The 21852-nt window shown below is 37.2% G+C and overlaps 1 protein-coding gene across 1 annotated transcript in view; it reads left to right on the forward strand.

The window, feature by feature from the left end:
* Positions 1-21852, forward strand: part of FRAS1 (Fraser extracellular matrix complex subunit 1) — a 479438-nt gene that overhangs the window by 120427 nt on the left and 337159 nt on the right. The window contains 2 exon segments of the mRNA XM_020988371.2: positions 11181-11288; positions 15923-16015. Of these exon segments, the coding sequence (XP_020844030.1) occupies positions 11181-11288; positions 15923-16015 (201 nt within the window).

Genomic DNA, 21852 nt, shown 5'->3' on the forward strand with positions numbered 1-21852 from the left:
GGAGCTGGTTTGCTATTTTCTTCTCCAGCTAATTTTACAGATGAGGAAACAGAGGCAAGTAGGGTTAAGTGATTTGCCCAGGGTCACATAGCTAGGAAGTGTCTAAGGCCATATTTGAACTCAGGAAGATGAGTCTTCCTGACTCCAAGCCTGGACCAGTTCAATCCACTGATCCACCTAGCTGTCCCTGTAATTCATTAGTGGGTTCAAAGTTGCTTCTCTTCCTTTTGGCAACTTGTTTATAACTTACACCCATAGAGACAGAGAAACAAATGGACAGGAATAGAGAGACACAGAGAGAGAGAGAGAGAGAGAGAAAACATGATCAGATAGGTGTTTAGAGGTACTGAGAGGTTTGACAACTTGCTCGTGGTGAGATGCCAATATGCGTCAAGGCAGGACCTTGAATCCAGGATCAAGGGGAGTCCTCTGTTACATCACTGCCTCTAATTTAAAATAAGGATGAAGTATTAAACAGTTAGGCCCTAAATTTTATGTAGATACCATGCAGTAAATTATAATAATTTTGAAAGGAAAAACAAATCTCCAGAAATAGTTTACATATCTCCAGTTGAAAAATTAGAAAATTTCATTTCACTTAAGTAAAATATGGATTGTCCAAAACATTTTAATGGTAAGGATGTGGAGATTATCCTCACACGCCTCCCCTAAGGTCCACAACACAGCATCCTCACTGCAGACACTTTGGTGTTTTGTCTGCCGTGCCTACAGTTCTCCCCCTCCTCATCTCTGCCTCTTGCCTTCCCTGCTTCCTTCTAGTCCCAGCTAAAATCCCACCTTCCACAAGAAGCCTTTCCCAATCCCTGTTAATTCTAATGCCTTCCCTCTGTTGATCATTTCCAATCCATCCTGTCTGTGTCTCGTTTGTACCGAATTGTTTGCCCATTGTTTCTCCATCAGACTGAGCACTTTCAAGGCAAGGACTGTCTTTTTTTGTTTGTTTGTTGTCGTCGTTGAGTCGGTTTTCAGTCATTTTCCGGTCTTGTCCGACTGTCTCTTTTGCCTTTCTTTACATCCCCTATACATAGTAGTCACTTAAAAATGCTTATAAACAGACTATGTAGATTATTTCTCACCATTAGGCTCCCAATTTTATTCTTTGCTTGGAAAGTAATTTAGTTCTATAAATCTCAGTTCCTCTTCCTTCTTTCAGAGATAATGTGATTTTTAACCAAAGCGATGGACAGAAGAAAAGTCCCAGCAGTTTTTAAAGAGTATAACTTTCTCATTTGCAGTCTGAGAAGCCCCAAGAGCTAAAATTATACATTTAATCAATATTTAAAGTACAGTTACCACACTGTTTAGTTGAAATAATATGTAGTGACAGTTAATACAGCAGCTTTGAAAATGATGCTTTATTTCCCCCAAAAATCCTTCCTGAGGGAAGGATTCATAAATTATTTACTGCATAGCACTAATTAAGTGTTACAACAAGCACTTAGCCTGAGAAGGCAAATTGAAAGGTTTTTAGCTGGCTTCAAAATAATTGACATGAATATAATGCTTGAAAATTGTGAAGGCATTTTACGTGAGTGTTGTCATTTGACAACTACAAAAAAGGTCATTCCCATTTTGTGGGTGATAAAACTGACACCATTGTGCCCTCTATCCAATGCCTTGCCTGGGGCCACACATCTAGTGATAGGTGGGATTTGAACTAAGTCTCTCTTGACGCTTGAGTTTAGCAGTCTTTTATGCTATACCTCCCTCGGCTTGTACTTTTTTTGGGGGGGAGGGTGTTGGCAGAGGATATGTGTATATTGATGTGAACATGTATTGCTTAAGTAGATTTTCATTAAAGAGAAATTTGATACAGATCATATTTTTATTGTTTATCATGATTTTCTCATTTGAATTCCTCAATTAGTGCTTCATTTGAAGACTTTCTTAGGAAGATACATGTGCTAAAACATTTTAATTTTGGAGATAGGATGAAGTGCCAGAACTGTACTAATGACAGATAGAATATAACTTTTCTGTAAAGTTTTGCCTGTTGAGGAAATCCGGTCCCTGTGTCTCTTATGAAGCAATATTATGAAGCTAGAAAAAGATCTGTAAAATTTCCATACTGTCTTAGAAAACATTTGGCAGTTTATTCAGTAGTAAAGTAGCTCATTTTCTTTAAAATTAACATTAGATTGTTAACTTGTATGAAGAAAGTAAGTTGAGGAATGTTTTGGGCATATTCAATGCCCAGATGGAGATTTTTTTTTCCTCAAGCAGAATTTATTTGAACAATGAAATACCATTATAAATACAATGGAAATGATTGAGAATTTGCAATTTAGTAAGAGAGGTACAACAGATAAATAGATACCTTTTGAAACGAGCACAGGTGTTTGAGATTTTTATCAGTAAAATGAGAACAAGAATGAAATATATGGAATATTATTCAAGTGTCTGTTATCAGTCAGGACACAGGGAATTACCCTTTTCCTACCTGGAGGCTCCGATTCTGGTCTCAGTTGGACTTGTTTTTACCTTGGGTAAATCTGACCCCCCAAAGTGAGGGGATCAGGTTCTTCACGTACTCTCTGGCTCATTACATCCACAACCCACAGTAGAAAGAAATACAGGGGAAATCTCTTAAAGCTTAAGTATGGTTGATGTGTAAGATTTCTCCTAAAAAGATGAACAAAGTCTGTTCTAGGAGAGTTATTTAATGTATAAAGTAGCAGATATCAGGTATAGGACAGCTATTTATTTTGCCCATTAGAAAAGGAATACTGAAAACTCTAAAAACACTTTGACAGATACTTAAAACGTGACATACCCATTCATCCTACTATCCTTTCTTTGGATATAGGAAAGATTCCAGGAGATGTGTGCTTCTTCTGATGTGTGCTTCACCTCAGATTTGGACTCTCTATCTGAGCAGTTCACTCATGGTCTGTATCTTTTGGCCAGCCAGTCAGCCATGGTTTCTCATATGTCGGTATAAATATTCCTGCGCAGCTGTAGTGGGCTTTTCTTGCTATCACCTCTCACTGACTCTGGACCTCTTAAGCTCATAGAGTGGCTGGCCAGGGCTGTCAAGATCCAGCTTAGGCTGACCTTTGGTTGTCTTTGCTGAGAAGAAACACAAAGAAGCAGCAGCTGGGACTTGAGGTTATGTCGGAAGCTCACCTGGGCGATCACATTCTCTTTATGCCATGTGTATGTTGCTGCTGGGGAGATGTGTATGTGTATTTGCACTGGTGGTCCTAGATAGAACGGGTAGATACCTACATGACACACTGAAAAGAGAGATTGAGAATAGAAGTTTCTCCTTTCCAGTTTATTAAATGGGCAGCTCTTTCCGCTTAGTTACCAATTGTCTTCAGTGACAGGGACTGTGGGTACCAGTAAGGGGATTACTTCATTATTCCAAAGGACAGATCCTGAAGCACATAACAAGAACACATTTCTTCCTTTGGATACAGAAAATCTATGCTTAGTTCCATGCAAAAGTACCTTGTTACAGTAGATCAGGGCGACTCGTTTAGTTACTGCTGTTACAGTCTGAAGAGTTAATATATACAGTGTGGATCAAAGGCATCATTTCTCTTCCTCTGAACCCACTGCCCTCAATAGATTAGATTGTATTGATTAATCAGAAGACTTTATAGATGAATTATTATAAACTTGTGAGATATGAGATATTTTTATGCATGTTATTTTGATATTATGCTAAAATTGATCTTATTTTCTTTAATTTTTATAATGAACTGAGCAAACATGACCATTTGATGATATGAAGAATAGAAAAAAGGATTTTATATGAAGTGTGAACTTCTGTCATATAGTTTTAAAAATACATATTAAATTTAACGTATTGACACGTCTCCTTTCTTTTTTCTCTTGCACTTCTTTTCTGTCTTTTAAAAATTCTGAATTTAACAAAGCCACGTAAAATGGTCAGTCACTTGTATGTGCCAGAGAGGATGGCACAGGAAATCATAAATCTCTGTTATGTATATAGTCAAGCAAAACAAGTTCCCACATCGTCCACATTTGAAAATTTATGTCTTAGCTTGCAATTTGAGTCCATCACCTTTCTGTCAAGAGGTGGGTAGCATGCTCCATCCTGTGGAATTATAGTTGGGTTTTACGTTGATCAGAGTTCAAGCCTTTGCCACGTTGCTGTTTTTATATAAATTATTTTCCTGGTTCTGCTCACTTAACTCTTTGTCAGTTCACAAAGTCTTGCCTGGTTTCTCTGAAACCATCCTTTTTGTCATTATGGTGCAATAATATTCCCTTATATTTATATACCATAATTTGTTCATTCACTCATCACTTATATGCACCCCCTTAGTTCACAGTTTTTTTTTTACTACAAAAAGAATTATAAATATTTTTGTACTTATGGGTTCTTTTTTCATACTATGACTTCATTTCTAAGATCTTTCTTTGATCTTTAAAATATCTTTGATCTTTTTCTTTGATCTCATTGTAAGATCTCATTCGGTAATGGTATCACTAGGTTAAAGGGTATGTGGAATTTAATAACTTTTGAGGAATAGCTGCAAATTACTCTCTATACTGGCTGGACCAATTGATAGCTTCCATCAACAGTTGTAGTTTTGTGCCAATTTTCCCCAAATCCTTCCAGCAATTGCTATTTTTCTTGTTTGTCATCTTTGAAAACTGGTTGGGTGTGAAATGGCACTTCAGAATTGCTTTAATTTGTATTTCTCTAATAATTAGTGATTTGGGATATTTTTCTTTGCTTTTACAATTAGACTTTTTTTTTTTTAGTTATTAAGCATTTATTTCTTTTCCTTCCCACTTTCCCTTCTTCACCATTGGGGGAAAAAAAGAAAAATGAAACACTTGCAACACATACAAATAGTCAAACAAAACAAATTCCCATATTGGCCACGTGTCCAGTTCTGTATGTATATTTAGTCTGCCGTCCCTGTCAGAAGGCGATTAGCATTCTTCATTATCAGTGCTCTGCAATCATGATGGATTACTGAAGTGATCAGTCTTGTTATAGTATATATCTCTCGGATTTGCTGACTTTTCTCTGAATCAGTTTATACAGTTTCCCCCAGGATCCTCTGAAACCATCTTTTTCATCATTTCTTATAGCACAATAATATTATATTACTTTCATTCTGTCATTGCATTCTCCAGTTCATGGGAACCCCCTTATTTTCCAGTTCTTTGACACTATAAAAATTGCTGCTACGTTTTTTGTATACATGGGTCATTTTTCTCTTTCTTTGATTTCTTTGGAGTGTAACTGGGTCAGACAGTATACACAGTTTAGTTACTTTTGGGGAGCGCTTTCCAGAATGGCTAGCCAGACCAGTTAATTCACAGCTGCACTCACAGTGCAACAGTCAGTCTATCTTCCCATGGGTCTTCAACACTTGTAATTTTCTTTTTTTGTCAGCTTTGCCAATCTAATAAGCATGAGGTAGAACTCCAATGTTGCTTCAATTTGCATTTTGCATATTATTAGTAATTTGAAACATTTCTCCCCTACCTCCACTCCATATAGCTATTGATAACTTAGATTTCCTTAGAAAGCTTCCTCTTCATTTCCCTCAACCATTTGTCAATGGGGAAATGGCTCTTGTTCATACCTTGTGTGTAGATTTTTATTGAAACTCTCTGCGAAGAGTTTCTCTAGTTGCCTGTTTCCCTTCTTGTTTTAGCTCCTCTGGTTTATATGAACACTTTTTATGTTATCAAAATTGTCCTTTAATTTTCTGTGATTCTCTTTATCCCCTCCTCTATTAATATATTTGAAAAGTATTTTCTTCCTTGCTTCTCTAATAATGTTTTATTTCTATGTCATGTATCCATTTGGAATTTATCTTGGTATATGATGCAAGTTGTTGGTGTGAACATAATTTTACCAGATTGCTTTCTACTTTTCTCAGCAGTGTTTAGTAGGAAGTCCTTACCCCAGTAGCCTGGGCCTTTAGATTTATTGAATTTGTTGAATGTTATTCTACCTTGTTAATATGTTTCTTATTTGGTGTACCTACTGTGTTACACTAATTACTCTTTCTATTTTTAAAATTTTTTTATCTAGTAAAAGATAATTTGATTATTGCTTTGTAGTATGATTTGAGATCTAGACTCCCTTCCTTCTGACTTTTTTCATTATTTTCTTTGAGATTCCTGACCTTTTTGTTCTTCCAGATGAATTTTGTTATTATGAGCAAAATAATTTAGGTGCTATTGCCATTTTTATTATGTTGGCTAGACCTACTCATGAACAATTAATACTTCTCCATTTATTTAAGATCTATCTTTATTTCTCTAAAGACTGCTTTGTATTCAGATAGTTCCTGTGTATGTCTTGCTGGATAGAGTCCAAATGCATTCTGTAACTCTTTTTAATAAAATTTCTCTTTTTATCCCTTTTGCTGGTATTCTGTAGAAAAATTTATGTATATTTATCTTTATCCTTCAGCTTTACTGAATTCATTAACTTTTCAATTAATTTTTTATCTGACTTTTTCAATTCTCTAGATAGTCATCAGACTATCAGCTTTAAGTGATAGTTTTGTACCTTCTTAGCTTATGTTTATTCCCTTGATTTCTTTTTCTTGTCTTAGGGCTTCAGCTAGCATTTCTTTCATTATGTTAAATACCAGCGATAAGGTACATCCTTGCTGAACTTATTAGAAAGGATTCTAACATTTCTCTATTATGTGTAATGTTGACTTTTGATTTTATATAGACACTAATGACTATATTGAGGAAAGATATTTCTGTTTTCTAGTATTCTCTAATAATAATGGGTATTAGATTTTGTCAAATGCTTTTTTGACACACATAGATATAAAAAATCGTGTGATTTACATTATTTTTGCTATTAATATGCTCTCTTATATATATATATATATAAAGTTTCTGTAGATTGAGCCAGTCCTTTATTGCAGGAATTTTTATTGTAACTTGTAAACCTATCTGACTGGAAGATTTTTTATTTGGGAGTTCGTTTAGGACTTGTATAATTTATTTTTCAGATATTGGCTTATTTAAATAATCTCATTTTTCTGTTAATTAGATGTTTTATATGCTCATAAATACTTATTCATTTCATATAAGTTAGTTTTTTTCATATAATTGGGTAAAATAATTTCTGATAATTTTCTTTATTTCCTCTTTAATTATTGTGAATTTCCTTTTTAATATTTAGTGCAAAAATTTAATAAACCAAGTTTTCCCCTTTTTAAAAATTGGAATAGCTAACTATCTGTTAATTAAAAAAAACTCATTTAAAAAAAATCACAGCAATGTATTTTTTTCTCTTTCTTTTGTTATGGTGTTCCTTAATTTTCAGAAGTTCTCCTTTGGATTTTTATTGGTTTTTAAAAAATTTTTTGCTTCTATGTATTTTCAAAATTTTATGCCCAACTCATTGATCTGTTGTTTTTCTTTTTTGTTAGTAAAAGCATTGTGAGATATAAAATTTCTCTTAAGGACTGCTTTAGCTGAATCCCAAAAGTTTTTATATGTTATTTCAATTGTTGTAATTTTCTTTGGTGAAAGCTTCTATTATTACTTCTTTGAACTAACAACTAATTAGGATCAAATTATTTAGTCACTAATTTTAACCCTTTATTCAAATGCCCTTTATTGAATATGATTTTAATTGGTTAACAATGTATTTAATATTTCTGCTTTTCTGAATTTTTGATGAAGTTTTTATGCCCCAATACATAGTAATTTTATAAAGATGTTATACATAGCTGATAAATATGTAAATTCCTTTCTGTTCCCATTCACAAATCATCAGATTCATCATCTCAATTTATCTAAGGTTCTGGATAGGACTTCAGCTTCTTTCTTGTTTATTTTATTTATTTTTTGTTGCATTTGTCTAGGTCTAAAAAGTTGCAGTATTGTAGTTTTACTGTCTATTTCTCTTTTTAATTTGATTAGTTTTTCCTGTAAGCATTTAGATGCTATGGCAACCAATGAATATATTTTAAGTGTTAATATTGGTTTGTTATATATGGAGCCTTTAAGCATAATGCACTTTCCCTGCCTATCTTTTTATCATGTGTTTTTTTCTGCAGTGTTATCTGAAATAATGATTACTATAGCTGCCGGAGTTTAGCAGAAGCATAATCAATGTTGGTGCAGCTCTTTATTTTAACTTTGTGAATTTTTCTGTTTTAAGTGTGTTTCTTATAAACAACATATTGTTCGATTTTGCTTTCTTATCCATTCCACTATCTTCCTCTGCGTTATGGGTGAGTCAGTCTCATTTACATTCATAGTTATGGTTGTCTTCTTTTACTTTTTCCTCCCATTTCTCCCTACCCACTTCTTTACAAAGAACATGGTGAAAGAGGAATTTGCCAAACAATTGAGATTTCCCTTTCTGTTCTGTTGCTACTCTTCTCTTCCCCTTGCTCTGCACCTGATCATAGGATTTTAGCCTTTCTCTTTCCTCTCTTCTTTCCTTCCTTTTTTTTGGATGCTTTTAAAAATCACACTCAAAAAGGATTCTTCTATACCTGTAGTTCATATTTTTAAAGCAAAAATGAGTGTACTTTTTTAAAGGCTTTTTGTACACTATTGAGGTGATCATGTGGTTTTGGATTATGTTTTTTTATATGATTAAATATGTCCGTTCTTCCCTAATTTTGGACTATCCTTGCATCTCTGGTATAAATCCATCTTTAATTGAATTATGTTTTGAATAAATTACTGTAGTCTTTCTTCTCCAGACTGTATTATAAAGTTTTGAATCAAGTTCATTGATCTATGATTTCTTTCTTTCCTTTATCTTTCTCTGGTTTAGGTCTTAAGACTATATTTGCCTCATCAAGGGAGTAGAAGAATATTTGTATAGCAAAGATAGTAATTGTTCTTTAAAGGTTTCATTGAATTCTCCTGTAAAACCATTTGGACCAGGGAGTTTTTTCTTTGGTATTTCTTTTGCAACTTATTCTTTTTTTTTTTTTGAGATCTCCATTAAAATCTTCATTTGGCATTCTGTTAATCTGTGTATTTTTTTATTTTTGTAGATAACCCTCAATTTCTTTTCAATTACCAGTTTTTTTTTCTTGGCTTAAGAGGAATCTTGTAGGGTTGTAAATTATAAGATCACAGATTTAGAGGTAGAAGAGACCTGAGAGATCAATAAATCCAGCCTTTCATTTTATAAATGAGGAAATGGGTCAATACAGGATAAGTTACTCGTCCATGATCACACAGTCTAGTAAGTGCCTAACATGGCCACTCTCTTGTATCTGGTCTTAGTGATATCTTTTGTGTTGGATAGAGCGCTGCTGTGGCAAACTGATCCCTATTCATCCCCGCTCTTATACCAGGGCTTCAGTACTACCTGACTCTTCCTGCTTCAGGTGCTGCTGTTGCCTTGGCCTGGGACCTGCTGTTGCTATTTTCAAAGGTTTGCTATTTGAGAATGAGAAAGGGGAGTATACTACTTAGAATGGGAGATGGTGAAAGGTAGGGGAGGCAGAATTAATTATATTAGAGGTTATTTGAGTTCCATTTGAGACATTTCTTTTTATTGATTTATGCGGAGGGAAAAAAAAGGTATGGGCTCCCAAAGCTGTAGGCTGCTTACCTTTGGGTATTGGGCTGACATTGAACCCTGGCCTGAGCAGAGGAGGAGTGAGCCATGCATGTGTATTGAGATGGCTGCTGGCCTTCTGTCCCTTGGACACTAGAGGACTCCTGGGCCCTCCTGACCATATTTGCTTCATCTGGTGCTTTCATCTTTGACTGCGTCTTTCTCAAGAGACCAGGGCTTGGCTAGAACTAAACTAACAGGAAATGTTCTGTTCCAAAGTAGATTTGGTATAATGTTTAAGGATTAAACCTTGTTTTCACCTTTTTCATTGTAGTGATTTAACCACAATATCAATAACAATTAGCATTTCTTATATTGCTTTAAGGTTTGTAAAGCTCTTACAGATGTCTCATTTTTACCCTTATGACAACTCTGGGAGATAGTACTATTAATAGCCTGCTTTTACAATATGAGGAAACTGAGGCACAGAGAGATTTAAGTGACATGCCCAAGGTCACTCAGCTAGTAATTGTCTCTGGCTGGATTTGAACTGAGGATTTCCTGACTCTTAAGTCCAAAACTCTGATGTGCAAAGCATCTAAAGCAGACAGAAGCTGATAAATCAGAAAAATATAGGGCAGAGTTTCTTAAACATTTATGTTCTGTGGATCCCTTTGGCAATGCCCGATTTTTTTTTTTTTTGAGACTGTCTTACCCAGGCTGGAAGTGAAGCAGTCACATATGAGCCCATCCCACTGTACGTCAATGAGGGGGAAGCTTTGATTTGCTCTATTGCTGCTGACTGGACAGGCTTACTCTTCCGTAGGCAGCCTGGTGCCTCCTGCTCTTGGGGGGCTTACCCTTTTTGTTGCAGGCTTGCACCTGATCAGCTTGAACTTTAATGAAGCTTAGAACTCCCAAGCTCAAGTAATCCACCAGCCTCATCTGTACTGGTAGTAGGAGCAGGCTATTACCATCAGATCCAGCTTAACAATAATGTTTTCAAAGGCATAGAGTTTTAGAGGAAACTAGTGATGCTCAAAGTTAAAATACTGAAAGATAAACGAGTTGGTGGATCTCAGGTTAAGAACCCTGACGCAGGCATACATGCCACGCAGTGAGAGAAACAAATAGAAAGGGTGTTGTACGTATAAAACCAATTTTCAGGATGTATTTTCCTGACTTGAGTTTTTTAATAACTCAAGGACACTGTTGATTTGATAATGCAAAAAACTGATGCCTGTATGTGTCATTGATCCTATTCCAATTCTGTGACATTTGAAAGGAATATGGATAGTTTTGTTTCTTGGAATCACTCCCATCTCTTTCTCACTTAAAAGTCATATACCTCCTACCCTACTCCTCTTTGTAGAGGTGGGAAGTGCGTGGTGTAGTACGTTGTCCATATTCTCAGACTTATATTGATGTATTGATCAGTTTTGCTGATCTTTTTTCTCTTTGTACGATCTCACTTTCCTGAGATGGATTGCTGATTTTATTAACTTTGTGGGGAGCTAATCACTGCTGAATAAATAGAACAAGTACTTATGAGTTATTATTATTTTTTTGCCTTTTAATTTAGTAAGCCCCTCCTGTGACTCTTGCTGCACCCATACTCTGAATGATTGGTTTTTAATGCAGAACTTATGTTTCTTTGCAGGATGACACTGTTTGGAAGCCTGATTCATGCCAGGATTGTCGTTGCCATGGTGACATTGTCGTCTGCAGGCTTGTTGTTTGCAAAAACCCTCAGTGTGACTTTGAGAAGGTAAGATAGCCACTTTATATCTAAAATACTCTGAATCATCCATGTGTTTGATTTGATCTTTCTGGTGTTTGAGAGTCTTTCAAGGTCCTGGTCAATTGGTGACTACTTTGTGTAGGGATGTTGTACAACAATGCTCGTTTTTTATTTCTTTCGAATTCTGGTCCTTGCATGATTTAGTGATTTGCAAGGCAGGGTGAACCCACCATGGCTTTGGCAGCAGTAGACAATTTTCTTTGACCGTGGGCTGTTGTATTAAGAACCAACAAAGTATCTTTTCCAAATGATGAGAATGAGACCCTGTTAAAACTAAATAGCCACTTGGAATATTACCGTAGTCTTTGGTAAGCAATTAAAGATGATTACCACCTAACTTGATTCTGTTCTATTAACTACTGTTATGAAGAATTTGATATCAGTCAGCTGGATTCCTAAGACTTATATGTTGATGCTTTGTTACTCCTCACTTTGCACTTGCAGGTGAGTGATCACTCACTCACTCGAGTGGTGGTGCTGGTAGCTTCCAGGGGTGTAACTGTCTAGGTGGTTACTGGTACACGAGCCCGTACCAGTGTGTTTCTCGTTAAGAGTGAGCCAATAGCCACCATTAGTTTGCAGTGTTGAAATTCACTGTTGTCGCCTAGTAACAAACAGTAGCTACAAAATATTCCTCCCATAAACCTGAGGTGCTTTTCTTTTTGAGATACATGTAACATCTGTAGGAAGAGTGGACTCAAACTTATGAGTACAGTAGTCATGATAGATGTACAGAATACATGTATAGTAAAAGTAACTCTAAATTGCTGGTGCTGTAGGACCTGGAAGTTCTTTCAGTTTCTGTGGAGCCCTCAGAAAACTCCACTGGGTGCAGTGTCTCTGCACGATAGGTTTCACAACTGGGTTTGGAGGTTCTGCTCTGCTTTATTGTCACCTGTCTTCTATGTTGCTAGTGGTTCTGATGCTCAGATTTGCCTTCTCCGTGGAATATTTGCCTTTATATGTCTGTGTCTGTTCGGTGTATGTGTCTCTGTTCCCTCAAATGATCCCTCTTAATTCCATAAAAGAAAGATGTTTACATAACATCATGTCACTACATTAAAACTTTTATCATCTTTTAGTAAACCTGGTAATTATATTAACTAAGTTGGAGGACAAATCACATCTTATCTTCCTCATATCTTAAAGACTTATTCTTCCTATGCTTATTTTGCTGATATTCCACATAACACTCAGCACCTAGAACTTTGATGAAGGACCAGATAGGAAAAATCTCTCTTAAGTAGGAGATTCCCCCCCACCCCACCCCGATCTCTATTCGACTGAAAATGAGGATTGACTTTCTAAAGGCCTTTAGGTAGCACATTAGTTTGGGCAGTACCAATATTGTTTTGATATTGTCAGGATGAGCGGAAATGTGGCAATAGCTTCATCTGTTTTCATAAAACTTCCATTTGTTTCAATTTCATGCAAATTATCATAGCCCCCATTTCCCCATGCCAGTCTCCTGCATGTCAGTATTGAGGGAATATATTTTTTCTAATAATTTTTTCTTTTTTAAAGTAAAACTATGTTAAGCTTCTGATTTTGAAAATCTTGAACTCCTTGTTTGAAGAAAAATACTTCATTTTCTTTCACAAATATGGTTCTTTCTTGTACTGCAGTTTAAATTGCTTAATGACTCCTTTAAAGAGAATCCCAGTTAGTATAGCAGTATGAAGAGTTCTAGGCATATCCAGCTTTCCTGTTGAATAGTTACTAATGAAGAAGAATGCAAAATTAAATTCCAAAGTCAAGCAGATGTCCTACTGTGCTTCACTTCATAAAAAAAGAAAATGGCACCACCGAATGGGACCTTAGACATGTTTGCTGCCAGGCTCAAGGCCTCTTTTGGAAGATGGTGCAGTGGGGAGGAAGACTGGAGATGCCTGGGGGATGAGTCTGAGGCCTGTGTCAACTCTGGTGGGGCTGCTCCAAGGGTCAGAGGTTTGGCTGTATCCTGAAGCTGAGTAAGCTACTGTACAGTGAAGCAGGCAGTCGGAGTTTGATCAAGCATCTGGGAATGCCCCAAGACACCAGACTGTAAAGCATTCATGGCCACAGAGCAGTATGCACTGGATAGTATCTATTGCTTCTTGGTACCATGTGTGGGATTAGTGATAGTATGGTATAGTATCCCATTTCACAACTTTAACTTTTAACCTCTTCTCAACGTGAAAGTGTCTTCAAGGCACCAGCTCTTTTGGCATCTCGCCCTCATTTCTTGGCCAGTATCATTTCTTGCAGTCCTTTATTAGCTCTCTATGCAATCATCTGCAATAATTGAGGTTGGTTCATTGAGACAGAGGAGGTTGGTTCAATGAAGTATAATTCATGTATACCTCCTTTCTGCTTATAATCCACCTCCTTGAGTGTTATATGTGGTTTTTATTCCTTCTTAATTATCACCATAGTTTTTGTATCACTGTGACTTTCAGAACAGGGTGTCTGAATCCACATTAGTCTTCCTGGTCCACATGTGCTAGGATTCATAGTTAGCTGGTGTTGCTAACTGGCTGTTGCAAGCATAGGTATCAGTCAGGGTATGGCAGTGGATTGTTGTGGGCCCCTGCTTGCAGCTTCACCCTATATACTTTGTCTTCTAATTTCTCAGTGACTGCCCTTTCAAAACGAAGAATGTCAGTGTACGTATGGGGTAATGTCTCATGGGTGATCAGATCTCTCAGGTGCACTCAGCTGCTCTCTGGCAACTATCATTCTCTTGGTTAAGCAAGACAGATTTCAAGTCTTCCCAGCTGGCATTTGTTTGTATGCAGGACAAAGGGTTTGTTTTGATCTTTATAGACCAACACAGGTGCATGTGTGAGGCAAATGGCCAAGTCTCTCCCTCCACTTGTCTCCAGAGTACTTTTTTGGTTTTTAAGACAACTTTACATTTCTTGACCTTTCTGCTTCTGTTCCTCTTCAGTTACTCATGCTTGAATGAGGACATTTGATGGTTTAGCCACAGTGGCATAATTCCTAACAAATTTCTAATAATAACCACCAAATCCTAGAAAAGTCCTTAAATCTTAAAGCATCCATGGTTGGTACTCACACTTTCTTGAGATCCTACATTACCCATGTATTTCACAGAGATTCTGTGTAAGAGGCACTGGACAGTTTCAGCTTCAGACCACTGTCTCTTAGCCAATTCAATACTTTCATCAGTGTTTACTCATGTTTTTCCAGCATTTCCTCATTATCCCTTCACCAAGCTAATAACTCTAAATTTAGTTCCCTCTGGGTGATGTGTATATCTTGTGCACTTGGTGAAACAATTTTGGCAAAATTTTCATACCACTTTTCATCAACTCCTTGTGTTCCCTTCATGGTGAGGTAATGTATATAATCACATGCTCGTAGAAGTCTGCTATGAATTTTGAGAACAGTTAAAATTCTTTCTTTTTATTTCTTTTATTTTATATTTACTTGTATATTTATTTTATTTATTTTAAAGTATTTTTAGATATTATTTATTTTATAATATATAGAATTTATTTTTTCTCCTAGGGAAAAATAATGTAAGGGGCAGCTAGGTGGTGCAGTGGATAGAGCACTGGCCCTAGAGTCAGGAAGACCTGAGTTCAAATCCAACCTCAGAGACTTACTAACTGTGTGACCCTGAGCAAGTCACTTAATCCTGATTGCTTCCCAAAAGAAAGAAAGAAGAAAAGAAAGAAAGATAATGTAAAACGTTATAGCAAATAAATATAGTCAAACAAAACACATTTCCATAGTATCCATATCCAAAGATGTATGGCTCACTCTGCATGTTAAATCCATCACTTTCCTGTCAGGAGGTAGGTAGCTCATTAATCAGGTGGTTCATCATTAATCGTCTGGAATTATTGTTGGTCATTGCACTGAGCAGTGTTCTCAGGTCTTTGAAAGTTGTTTGTCTTTATGGTATTGTTATCGTATAAATTGTTTTACTGGTCCTGCTCACTTCACTCTGCATCTGTTCATATAAGCCTTCCCAGCTTTCTCTGAACTCATCCAAGCCATGTGATATATGAATGTAAAGGAATGTTATTGTTCCATTAGGGATGAGTACAGCGTTTTCAAAGAAATAGCAAAAAAAGTAGCAAAATGATTTTTAAGATGAAATTTATACTCCTGCTGATTGCTTTCTATTTTGGCCTTTGCCATGCAGGCAAGTGAGAAACTCCTGGCCTCAGGCAGAGCCTTGCAATATCATTGGTTTTTCCTGCTTCCTCTCTCCCCTTTTGGCTGGGTATATAAATGAAGACGAGACATTTAATCTTAAAAGACAGATTTGTTTTCTTTGCCCTTTATGTCCCATAAGCAGCAGAATGGATGCTTACAAATGATCACTGTAATGGCAGGTTAATATGAAATGCAATAGACCAGCAATATTGTCCTTACAGTTTATGTGTTTTTAAGGGAAGAACCTAATGAGGCAGTCTATTTTTTTTCCATAAGGGTAACTTACCTTAGAAAGGAAAGACTCATTTCATTACTTGGTGAAATTCTTACAAGATTGAGTGCATACTCCCTGACAGAAGGTTCAGTGAGGAATTCTGCCTCCTTCTTTTTAAATTTAAAAAATTTAATGAACTGTTTTTAAAAATACTTAGGGAGAAGTGCTTCAAATAGCTGCCAACCAGTGCTGCCCGGAGTGTGTCTTGAGAACCAAAGGACTGTGCCATCATGAAGGGAAGACACATGGGGTAAGTGCTGTCTACCTTTGGATTGTTCTCTGATTTTATAGTTTAGCATGGCAAGAGGGATAGATGTTCACATAGAGCTCATGAAAGTGCCATGGTGTAACAGGGGTGGGGAATTTGCAGCCTTGAGGCCACATGTGGACCCCTCAAATGTGGCCCTTTGACTGAATCCAAACTTAACAGCACAAATCCTTCTCCACCCCTCGTAGGACCCATACTATGGGTCAAAGAGTGCTAGGCTTGTTTTGAGGAGGTTTGGGTTCAAATTCCACTTCGGTTCCTTGTGAGCTGAATGACCATGGCCAAATCTAGGAACTTCTCTGAACTTCCCTTTTCTCATCTGTGGAGTGGGGGAATAATAATAATTGTGCTTGCCTCCTCAGATTGTCAGCAGAAAACACTTTCCAAACCTTAAGGCATCATGTAACTATGAATTACCATCATGTTTATGAGGATAGCTTTCTTTCTTCCTTGTCTAAGTTAATGGAGTATCGGTTAAGAACTTGTGCTTCCAGGCTGGCTTTTCAGATTTCTTGAGAAAAGTCTTCAGAATGATACTGGCTTGTTTATTCTTTTGGTGTTCTCTGTCAGTGCCTCCCAAGCTGAATTATCTTTGTGGCTAGCAGGTGCTTTGTGGCTATTGACAGGAAGAGGCTGTGATGTTTGAGGTTGCTTGGATGCCATCCCAGGGTGTTTTTATCTTTTATTCTTTCATAGGCAGGCCCTTTTGGATACAATTTTAGAAATGTAAAAAGTGGAAGAAAGGCTTTTCTAAGAGCTCACAATAAAAATCACATATAAATGGTATGGATCCTTCACTCTAGGCATATACCCCAAGGAGGTCAGAAACACAGAAGCCCCACATATGCCAGAATCTTCATATTAGCACTTTTTGTAGTTGTAAAAAACTAGAAGAAAGTAGATACCCATCAGGTGTGGGATGGCTAAACCGTGGTCATGAATGTGATGGATTATTATAGCACTATAAGATGTAATGAACATGAGAAATTCAGACACACATAGGAACACTTATATGAACTAATGAAGAATGAGTTAAACAGAACCAGGAAAACAGACAACAGTATGAATGGGTTAAAAAAACAAAACGAAAACTTCCTGGCTGTCCCCAAATCATGATAGCAAACCTCCAGCCCTTGTTCTTTCCCCTTTCCCTCTCCCCCAAACTTGGACCCCATTTTAGACTCTACTACATGAGCTTTGCCATATCTTACCTGGATTCAGGCCCCTACCTCACTTCCTGGCCATCTTTGAACCATGTTGGAACATATGAGTGTGTCTTCACCCTCACCCCTTCTTAGCTGTCTTCCATGCATTGTCTTCACCAGTTGAATGTAAGTTCCTTGAGGGCAGGGACTGTCTTGCTTGCTTGCCTTTGTATTTCTACAGTGCCGGGAGCATAGTAAGCACTTATGAATGCATCTAATAAAATAGACATATTTATTATATTATATATATTATATGTAATGAAATAGAAATATCTGATGAAATGGAGTGGTCCACATTCTCTCCTGTCTTTGGAGAGTTGGGGGCCTATGGGTGTGGTGGTGGTGGTTTTTGTTGTTGAGTTGTTCAGTCATGTCTGATTCTACCTGACAAAAATACTGGAGTGGGGGGTGTGTGTGTGTGTGTGTGTGTGTATATGTGTATATATAAATATATATATATATATATACACACACACACACACACACACATATACCATATAAACACACACACACACACATATACTGGAATGATATGTATATATTTGACAAAGACACTGGAGTGGTATATATAGTGGGATATATGTATGTATGTGTATACATGTATGTAAATTTATGTGTATATATGTAAACATACACACACATATATACTGGAGTAGTATGTATGTATTTGACAAAGATACTGGCATGGCATATATACTGAGGGGTGTGTGTATATGTATATATACATAAACATGCACGCACGTATATACTGGAGTGGTATGTATGTATTTGACAAGGATACTGGAGTGCTATATACATTTCCTTCTGCAGCGTGTCCCCGTTTTACAAAAGAAGTAAATAAGGGTTAAGTAACTTGCCCACGATCACACAGATAGTAGATGTCTGAGACTGGATTTGAACTTGGGTTGTCCTGACTCCCAGCCTGGTGCTTTGGGCATGGACCAGTGCATATATTGTCAGACTTTGTTAATGTTTTGGTTAATTTTGCCAAATTGCTTCCCCCCTCCCCCCCCTTTTTAATTTTCTGTTATGAGGAATGGCTTTTTGGGTATGGGAATGGGAAAGGATGTGTTTGGAAATAAAGGAGATGTAAAAATAAAAGATATCTATACAAATTAGTAACAGAAATAGTATGAATTCATCATTTTCTTGCAGACTTGTTCCTACCTTCATCTAAAAGCAGGCACATTAAGGCAAGAATTGAAATTCAGTATGGCACCGAAAGACTCTGGTTTGAGTTAATGCCTTACTTTCTGATTATGATAAAGGTGAGGGCATAGACTAGTTAGTTTGCTATGTCTGCCTCAGGCTACTCTTTAACCTGAGACTTAGGAGTTATATTATACATTTACCCAAGGGACTCAGTTGAAACCTTGGTGTTCGGCAAGAGCTGCTGTTTCGTAATTGTTCCAGATGCCAGTTTTTCATACCTATAGAGGGTACTGCTAGAGGAGACCTCAGTGGTATGTGTTTGCTGGGAGTTTGGGAATACCATGATGCCATGTTGCAAACATGGCTTGTAGTCTGCATGTTACATGTAGGAGTGTAGATCTGCAACACCATGGAAATGCGTAATGTGAATAGAATGGGAAAAAGAACTCATGGGAAGAATGGTACTGTTTTATGATCGTTGGAGCAAGGGTCAAGTGTAGTGGGAATTTTGATGTGTTTCTGGGCCACTGAAGATGGTGTCACGCCTGTGGAGGATGTTGGGGACCTGCTTTTGGGAGATTGGAGAACTGGCACATGTTGATATTTTGTGTTGGCCTACAATGCAAAATGTGTTTTGGTGTAGCATCGCGCCCCTGTCCCCCCCCATTGACTGCGTAGCTGGAACTGTCTGTGTTTTTAGCCCAGCCTGACTGAGCACCATATGTAATTTTTTGCTGCTTTTGCATCTCTGGTCTTGCTCTCAGGCCAGATTGGAGGCTCTGCTCCATGCACCTATAATGGAAAAGGGTAAATGACAAGGCTAAGACCTTGAAATGAAATGAAATGAAATGAAAAGTCTCATTTCTTGGGGCTACATGGCCTCAGTGGTGGTGGTGGTAAAATTACCAAATGGTGTGAATGAAGAAGTCCTTCACCCTCCAATGGGAATGCGGCAGAAAGTCCAAATGATGTTCAGTCAGATGGTGCTCAAGATTCAGACAGTTCCAGTTATACAACTAAAGGAAAAAAAAAAGCAGCTACACAGTAGGCCATTGTAGAATGTCTTCTACTGTACCGACAGGGTGGAAGCCTGCGTCATACATGTGTAAACTGAGATTACATGCCCTTCCCCCAGGGACTGCAGGCACTGATACTATATCTTTAAGGAAGAAGAGTTTCTTGGGGAGTTTTAAATTAACTTATTCTGGAGAAAGATAAGAAGAGTCTGGGTGAGGCATAAAGAGAGGATTAAGGGAACTTCTTTCCTGAGACAGAGGGAGTTAACTGTCAAGGGGAAGGAGTCTGAGGAAACTTGTCTGAGGCTGGATTTGAACTTAAATATTCCTGACTCCTGGCCCAGGGCTCTATCCACTGTGCCCCATAGCTGCTGTCATTACAGTGCTGGCTTGAGAGAAATAAGTCATCATTGGACTATTCTCATGTAAGTCCTGGTGATTCAAAGACTAACATTTTTCTGTCTTCCTGTAATTTTTTTTTTCTGGGGCTGTTACCAAATGCTGTCACTTTTTTTCTTCTTAGATTTGCTCTTTGTTCTGTTAAGTGCCTTAAGTATGTGTCTGGGTTTGGTTTATATCTCACCCTGCCACTGCCATAACACATTTCTCCTGAATCTTTCCCTTTTTTAGTATATTCAAGAAGCAGATACCAAAATAATTTTCTCCTTTATCTAAACAGTACTGATTCTTCCTTTACTACCTTTGGCTTCTACCTTATACAATGTTCACAGAGCATTCTATGAACAGAACATAGCCTAGCCCTTTAAATGTATTCACATGATTACATAAGATCTCGGGAGGCCTCCCTTTGCAGAGAGACTTTGAAGAATTGGGGAATGGGTATGAAGTGGGTTGGATGGTACTTGTTATTAGAATTGTGTTGCCATATCCCGTCAAAGCAGAGATTTAAGGAGGAAGGTGAGCTCATGTGTGAAAACACCCCCTTTTGTGGCCTTGTTGTGAGAGATCTCGGAATAAACTACAAAGAAATAATCATCAAAATGGTGTGGGTACCAGCTGAAAAATAGAGAGGTCAGTCTCAGTAGAATGGAACAGGTTTGTTACTTACCATCTAGAAACAAGTAAACCAACTATCTTAGTGTTTAATAAATTCAAGTACTGAGGTAGGGGCTCACTATTCCAAAAAAACTTCTGGGAAAACTCGAAAGCAGGCTAACAGAAATTATGTTTAGGCCAACTCTTCCACTCCATATTCCAAGATTATTTCCAAATGGCCACATAACTTAAATATAAAATTTCACATCATAAATAAATTGAAGGAGCTAGGGAGAAATTTTATTTCGTATCTATGGCTTGGTGGGGAGGAGTGGTTTATTACAAAAAACAAGAGAGAGAGGATTACAGAAGATAAATGAACAATTTGGATAGCATAAAATTGAAAAATTTTTGTATGATTAAAACCAGTGCAGTTGAGATAGAAGGGAAACAGTTAAAGGGGGAAGAATCCAGGATATACAAAGAACTGATTCAATTTTATAAGAATAAGAGCCATTCCCTGGGAGATAAATGGCCAAAGGATACGAGCAGACAGTTCTCAAAGGAAGACATCCAAGCTATCAATAACCATATGCAAAAACTCCCCAAATCAGTAATAATTAGAGAAATGCAAATTAAAAGCAAAGCTGATGTTCTACCCCACGCCCCTCATTTTGGCAAAATGACAAAAAAGGAAAATGGCAAGTTTTGGAGGGGCTGTGGGAAAACAGGTACATTCATGTGGTGTTGGTAGAACTGTGAAGCGATTGGTCCAGCTGTTCTGGAAAACAATTTGAAATTATGCCCCCAGAGTTACTCAACTATGCATACCTTTTGACCCAGTAATACCATTACAAGGGCTGTACCCAAAAGAGACTTATTTTAATGGAAGAAATGAACAAATATATTTAAAACAGATCCTATTTTGTGGTGGCAAAGAACTAGAAATTAAAGGGATGCCCATTGAAGTTATGGTATATGAATGCCATGGAATGCTATTTTGCTGCAAGAAATGACAAAAGAAATGGGTTCAGAGAAAACATGTATGAACTGATGAAGAGTGAAGTGAACAGAACCAGGTCAACAATTTATACAAAGACAACATTGTTACTGTTTATAAAGACAGACAACTTTGAAAGACATTAAGATCTTCAGGGTAAATACAAGAACTCACCGTGATAACATAAGACTGAAGAGGAGTCATCCGACCTCTTAATAGAGAGGTGATGAATTCGAGGCGCAGAATAAGACATATATTTTTGGACATGGCCAATGTGGGAAATGGTTTTGTTCTATCCTGCATATTTGTAATGAGTTTTCTTTTTCTTTTAGATTGGGGGATGGGAAGGAAGGAGAAAATAAATATTTTTTTAATTGGAAAGAAAAAGAAAAGAAAATGCTGCATTGCTCCATGTAAAATTTCACCTCAATTTTGTACGAGGACTGCAGT

This window comes from Phascolarctos cinereus, unplaced genomic scaffold, assembly GCF_003287225.1.
Source record: "Phascolarctos cinereus isolate Bilbo 61053 unplaced genomic scaffold, phaCin_HiC Scaffold_9;HRSCAF=440, whole genome shotgun sequence".
NCBI classification, from domain to species: Eukaryota; Metazoa; Chordata; class Mammalia; order Diprotodontia; family Phascolarctidae; genus Phascolarctos; species Phascolarctos cinereus.